We start from the raw sequence: 7,156 nt of genomic DNA, 5'->3' as shown, positions 1-7,156 counted from the left end.
TTTTCCAAGTGGTCTACTTTGCATATATATATATATATATATATATATATATATATATATATGTATGTATATATGTGTGTGTGTGTGCGTGTTAATATATATATATATAGAGATTGAAAACAGGTTACAAGCTGGCCACACTGCATATGGGAGACTATCCACCAGGGTGTTCAAGAACAAAGCCCTAACCACCCATACAAAAGTGATGGTATATAACGCCGTCATAGTATCTACCCTGTTATATGCATGCGAGACTTGGACCCTTTATAGTAGGGACCTCAAAAAACAAGAACAATTCCACCAGAAAAAAACTGAGAGCAATAATGAAAATCAAATGGAACGACTATGTGTCCAATACAGCAGTCCTTGAAAGAGCCAAAGTCACTAGCATCGAGGCCATGATCATGAAACACCGCTTAAGATGGTCTGGCCATGTGGTGCGTATGGAGGACACAAGACTACCAAAGAAAATTCTCTTCAGTGAGTTAAATACAGGTGATCGCCTTCGAGGCCGCCCTATGCTCCGATTTAAAGACCAACTCAAGAAATCCCTCAAGGAAGCTAACATAGACCCAAACACCTTCGAAGCTTCAGCGTATGATAGGAATGGGTGGAGAAACAAAATTAAAGTGGGCACGGAACTCTTCGAAGAGAATAGAAGAGCCAACCTGGTAGTTAGACGACAGCAACGGGTAGAAAGAACAAAACAACCACAACCACCTCCCACGATTCAGTGCGATCAATGCCCTCGGTTGTTCAGGGCACGAATTGGCCTTACGAGCCATAAGAAGGCTCACCACCCTAATGATACTTAACCTCTTATAACCCCCCTCCTCTATTCAACCCTCTATTGGGACTGGAAACTATGATACTCGGATACGAGTACATGCCGACGATTTATATACATATATATATACATATATATATGCATATATATATATACATATGTATATTATATATACATATATATATATATATATATAATGTATATATATAAATATATATATATGTATATATATATATGTATATATATATATTGTATATATGTATATATATATATAATGTGTATATATAATAATATATATATTATATATATATATATATATATATATATATATATATATATATATATATATATATATATATATAACAGTTCTGTTGACTGGCCAAATTTTTATCCTTTTATAAGGCGTTCCTTTTTCCTTTCTGGGTGCCTGCCTAATAGTTGTTCAAATTACCTTGTGCATGTTATACAATTATGGGAACAAAAGCCACATTGAATGCATGTATGTGATATATATCGTGCATTTAAGAAAGAGAAAAATGCCACAAAATAACTCGTCAAATTATAGTGACATTTGATGAATGAATATAATTCTGCTAAATTCATTTTGTGTTGTCTGCAACTTAGTATATATTTGATATGATCACAAAACATGATTGATTTACATTCAAAATTTAGGCTTATACTTGAGCGAAAGTGCTTGCATGTGCACACTAGGGTCTGTGCCAAGTTCTTGTGATTGCATGTACCGTTCAAAAGTTTTCATATTTACTTTATATTAAAATGGTATTTTTTTGCATTGTCCAATATTTTTTCTAATAACATAAAGCATATTCTATAATTGTAGACACAAAGCAGAGGCAAAACATTTCTATAAAATGTGTATCAAATTTGAAAAATATTAAGTACTTGGCAGCTTCTTATATCAAGTGGCTTCAAATGGTGCCTTGTTGCCTACTTCTAGTATATGTGTTCACTACTGAGATACGGGGTAAAGTATCGAGAGGCTAGATTGGCTACGCATCAGCCTCATTACTGCATAGTGTATAAGTCTTATTGCTCCCGCCATAACTAAAGATATTTCACAAGAAGAAAAGTGAAACTCTTACAATAACAATGATAACTAGCAGTTACGGAAATTGGAGAAGTAATCGCTAATACTGTCGTCGCGCAACAAACGAGTAAGTACGGAAATGTAAACATGATCAATGTTGTCCTTGCCAGACCTACGCCAGGAAGGTAAGATGGGAAGGGTGTGCAGGACTCGAACCTACGTCTTAGGGAATACGAGGAGGCCACGATGCTTCCGATCACACTATGCTATTGCTCCTGGTGTGTGTGTGTGTGTATCTGTGTGTGTGTGTGTGTTTACCTAGTTGTATTTTACGGGAAGGGGAGCTATGCTCGTGTTGTCCCGTCTTCATATCTCATTTTATCTAGACTGTTTCTAAATTCATGTATTGTTTGTGCACACACCACTTTCTCATCTAACGTGTTCCAAATGTCTATTACTTTGTGGAGAAAGCTATTCTTTTTCAGATCTCTTCTATAACTGTCTTTCTTGATTTTCTTTCCGTGTCCTCTTGTATTTCTATCATCCCATTTTATTATATCCTCTTTATCAATAGTTTCTATGTCTTTCATGATTCTATAAATAGTTATCAAATCTCCTCTCTCTCTTCTTTCCTCTAATGTCTGTAGCTTAAGTTTTGCTAGTCTCTCTTCATATGATAGTTTTGAGAGTGTTGGTGCCAATTTTGTAATTGCTCTTTGTATTCTTTCAAGTTTTGTTATACATTTTTTGTACTTGGTGACTACATCGTCGCTGCATATTCCAATCTTGGTCTTATCAAAATTATTAGTATTTTCTTTACCATTTCTTCATCCAGGTATGTAAATGCCACTTTGATTATTTATTTATGTGTTTACTATGGCTCGGTGAGTGCTCATTGAACTCTGTTTCATTGGGGGAACCGTATAGAGGTTGAACTGTTATTTTCACCGTTAGGTGGTTTTAGATCTAGCTCGTACACTATTTTCACAGTAGATTATTGCACCTGGTCACTTGACTTTAGATAGTGCCGTATCGCAGTTGTGATAAGGGAATACATTTCATTCCAAGGGATAACACATCTTTGCGATGGGCGAAAATTATCCCCAATTTATTGAGTCAGATAAAATATTCCGTAGAGGAAACGAAACGTTTATTATTGTTATTATTAGTAGTATTATTATATCATTATTATTATTATTATTATTATTATTATTATTATTATTATTATTATTATTATTATTATTATTATTATTATTATTATCATTGTTGTTATTATTATTGTTATTATTATTATTATTATTATTATTATCATTATTATTATTATTATCATTACTATTATTATTATTATTATTATTTTTATTATTATTATTATTATTATTATTATTATTATTATTATTATTATCATTATTATTACATAATATATATGTATTATTATTATTATTATTATTATTATTATTATTACTATTATTGTTATTATTATTATTATCATTATTATTATTATTATTATTATCATTATTATTATTATCATTATCGTTATCATTAATTTTATTATTGTTATTATTATTATTATTATTATTATTATTATTACTGTTATTGTTATTATATATATATATATATATATATATATATATATATATACATATATATATATATATATATATATAACACACAGTAACACACAGACTGAGAAAGAATAAACTTCGAATAAAGAATAATCCTATATTTCGGCTATCAACTGTAGTTGATAGCCGAAATATAGGATTATTCTTTATTCGTAGTTTATTCTTTCTCCGACTGTGGGTTCCTGTGTGTTATCTACAAATGTGCTACTACATTTCTATTTAGAAATATATATATATATATATATATATATATATTTAGTCTCCTTATCCTCATCTCATTGAACCTCCCCTCCTCTCTCTCTCTCTCTCTCTCTCTTTCTCTCTCTCTCTCTCTCTCTCTCTCTCTCTCTCTCTCTCTCTCTCTCTCTCTCTCTCTCTCTCTCTCTCTCTCTCTCTCTCTCTCCACGTTTTTTTCTTTCCTCCTTCCTCTCCCATTTGATGTTCACCTTTTATTATGTCAAAATCACATCACCATAGGTTGAAAGTTGACAGAATAGCGTCCCTTTGATTAGGAATGTCCTCTTTTGAACTGGGACTACTGCATGTAGGACGACTTGTGTGGCTGTGTTTTGCGGATAGAAAGGCTGTCCACACTTTCCACACAGAACTGTCTCGACTAGCAATATTCCTATGATATGGACGTTTATCTTTCTATTTACAATCCAAAGTCTACCCTACTAATAACATCTTATCCATAATGTCCATTGAATTTGCGATCGTTTAGAGAATATTTTATTGAGTTATTTATTTATTTTATTTTAATATATTTCATTTATTTATTTTCATCCTCAGGGATGGACGGTAAGTCGGAGGCTGCGGCGGCGGCGGCGACGGCGGCTGCGGCATCGTCATCGCCCTCCCCCGGGACGACGGGCCAGAGGAATCCCCACTCGCTCCTGACGAGGGACCTGGTCGCCTCCTGCATCCGTGCCGACAAGGGCGAAGACGCCATCCTGCAGACCTTCGAAGTGAAGGACTTTACTGCCAAAGGCGACAACTACATGAGCGTGGTGACGAGCATTTGCGCGAGGTACCGCCAAGACGACGCCTATTTGGAGGCCAATTATGTGGTCAAAATCAACCCACAAAGTCCGTCTCCGGTCCTCGGGGCCGTCATACGAGAGCTCTTCCTCAAGGAGGGAGGGTTCTACAAGGAGATCTGTCCCGCTCTGAATCGGGAACTGAGATTAGCGGGCCTGGACGAACTTCGCGTAGCCAGAGCTCCTCTTGTACACCTGGAAGCTGGCGAGGAGGTCATCTTCATGGAAGACCTTCGCAAGCGGGGTTACAGAATGGCAGATCGAGGAAAGGGTCTAGATGACGACCACAGCCTCCTGGTGGTCAAAGAACTGGCGAGGTTCCATGCAGCTTCCGTCCTACTTCGGAAGAAGTTAGGAGTCGATCTTCTGGAGAAATTCCCGTTCTTGGCAGAAGCGCACAGCGAAGCTTACGGACCCTTCTTCGCCGCTCTTCTCGAGGGCACCGCCCTCTTCGCCGACAAGGTTGGCGGGCAGGGCCACGTGGTCCAGTACCTCCGTGGCAAGTTGCAACCCAAGTTCATGGAATATTATTTTGAGCAACTTCAATCTGAGGAGCCTTTCATCGCAATCACCCACGGAGATTGTTGGACCAACAATATGCTCTTCAGGTAACATTGTAGTGCTTGATGCACAAATATAATTAACCAAGTCCTAGGCAAGATTTGAACAAATAGAAATGTATATGTACCTTACACACACACACACACACACACACACACACACACACACACACACACACACACACACACACACACACACACACACACACACATATATATATATATATATATACATATATATATATATATATATATATATGTGTGTGTGTGTGTGTGTGTGTGTGTGTGTGTGTGTGTGTGTGTGTGTGTGTGTGCGCGCTCGCGCATTTGAATGCCTTCAATTGTCTTTATCTCATTCTGTTCTCTTCCTGTAGGTACGACGCAGAAAGCCGGCCTGTCGAAGTGATGCTGGTTGACCTTCAGGTTGTTCGAAGGAGCAGTGCCAGCACCGACCTGAGCTACATGATGTACACCAGTCTGAACGGAGAGGACCGTCGGAGGACGCTGGACATGTTCCTCTACTGCTACTTCACCATTTTCCAGGAGGTCTTGAGCGCCGGCGGCATGGAACCTCTCTTTACCTTCCAGAAGCTCCTGGAAGACTACAAGGCTCACAGGCTCCACGGCATCCTGATGGGCCTTCTAATGGTCCCTGCCTTGCTTCGAGAAGAGGGTCAAGCGTTCGATATGAAGAGCATCACAGAAGAAAACCTCGAAGAAATGATGAAAGAGAATCAACAAGAAGTCGTTAATTTGTCAGAGAATCCTAAAGTGAAGGAAAGATTTCTGTCCTTATTTGAGGATTTGACTGAAATGGAATTACTGTGAGTTGAAATCTCGTTCATTCAAATCTAATCTTGTAAAATGCGTGTAAGTACTATGGAACAGATAAATTCAGCTTGTAATATATAGTCACAATTTTTTTTACCTGACGTGTTCGGACATTGAAAGACATTATATATATATATATATATATATATATATATATATATATATATATATATATATATATATATATATATATATATATATGTGTGTGTGTGTGTGTGTGTGTGTGTGTGTGTGTACGAGTGTGTGAGAGAGTACAAGAGTCGGATTTATTTCTAGTCTTGAAAACCAGTTATCGACTAAGATAGTTCAGTGATTTATATATATATATATATATATATATATATATATATATATATATATATATATATTTGTGTCATTTTGGAAATAAACTCTCCTACTGGGATTCGAACCCTCGCCTGAGCGGCTTGCTTCGTAGAAGGCGAAGACCGTACCGTCACGTCACCACGACCCTTCAAAACAGAATATATATATATATATATATATATATATATATGTATGTATGTGTGTGTGTGTGCATATGAAACTACAAAAAGGACTCTTCCGAGTATACACTTGCCTAAGCAGCACAGTACACAAAGCACGTATATTTTGTGCATTAAGATAATTGAAATGCAAGTATATAATTACACGTTCGTATTTTTGCACGAGTTTATAATTACAGCGACGAAAAACATCCCACGTCCTACTCTTAACCACAAAATGTTTTTAAATACACCTGGTGTGAAGTTTGCACCAATCAGTTGATTAAAGCAATAATCTTATAATTTTGATTCACTGGGACAAAGTCAGTTTGTATCCGTTTTCTTTATTAAGTCACACCCACCCTCTCCTCTTATATGATCTATTATACGAATATATTCAGACTAATGTTGATTATTTTTTTGTTTGTATATTCTCTTTTTTTTTACAAAGACATATTTACACAGTCATATCCTGAAAGGTAATTGAATAGGATTGAATGCTTTGTTAATTATATCCTCTCTACTTCCCAACCCTTCGGTTATCCTTTCATGTAAAAGAAATAAAATAAGATCTCTAACGAACATCGTTTCAAGAACCAATTCTGTTGTTTTTCTTCTTTGTGTACACAGACGCGCGCGCGCACGACCTACCCGCTCTCTCAATTAATGAAAATAACAAAAGGAATTGGAGCGAATATCTCTCAAAAGCGCCACGCACGGCAGCCACTTCGTCTTCTTCTCAAAACCCTTCAGAGTGAAATCTTGTGAGTCAGTCCACATAAA

The 7,156-nt window shown here is 36.3% G+C and overlaps 1 protein-coding gene across 1 annotated transcript; it reads left to right on the top strand.

Annotated features, from left to right (window-relative positions):
* Positions 1-1,744: 1,744 nt before the first annotated feature.
* On the top strand, positions 1,745-6,951 carry LOC143041397 (uncharacterized). Its single transcript, XM_076213222.1, has 3 exons — positions 1,745-1,965; positions 4,253-5,108; positions 5,435-6,951. The coding sequence occupies exons 2-3, from the start codon at positions 4,255-4,257 to the stop codon at positions 5,886-5,888; spliced, it is 1,308 nt and encodes a 435-aa protein (XP_076069337.1). The 5' UTR covers positions 1,745-1,965; positions 4,253-4,254; the 3' UTR covers positions 5,889-6,951.
* The last annotated feature ends 205 nt before the right edge of the window (positions 6,952-7,156 follow it).

This window comes from Oratosquilla oratoria, chromosome 31, assembly GCF_046742065.1.
Source record: "Oratosquilla oratoria isolate Oo_2021 chromosome 31, ASM4674206v1, whole genome shotgun sequence".
Classification (NCBI taxonomy): Eukaryota; Metazoa; Arthropoda; class Malacostraca; order Stomatopoda; family Squillidae; genus Oratosquilla; species Oratosquilla oratoria.
The sequence above is the reverse complement of the archived record's forward strand: the minus strand, read 5'-3'. Positions and strand labels throughout refer to the sequence as shown.

Coding starts and splice junctions, on each gene's coding strand:
- LOC143041397 (XM_076213222.1), top strand. CDS start 4,255: ATGGACGGTAAGTCGGAGGCTGCGGCGGCGGCGGCGACGGCGGCTGCG. Junction 5,109..5,434: donor ACCAACAATATGCTCTTCAG/GTAACATTGTAG, acceptor CTCTTCCTGTAG/GTACGACGCAGAAAGCCGGC.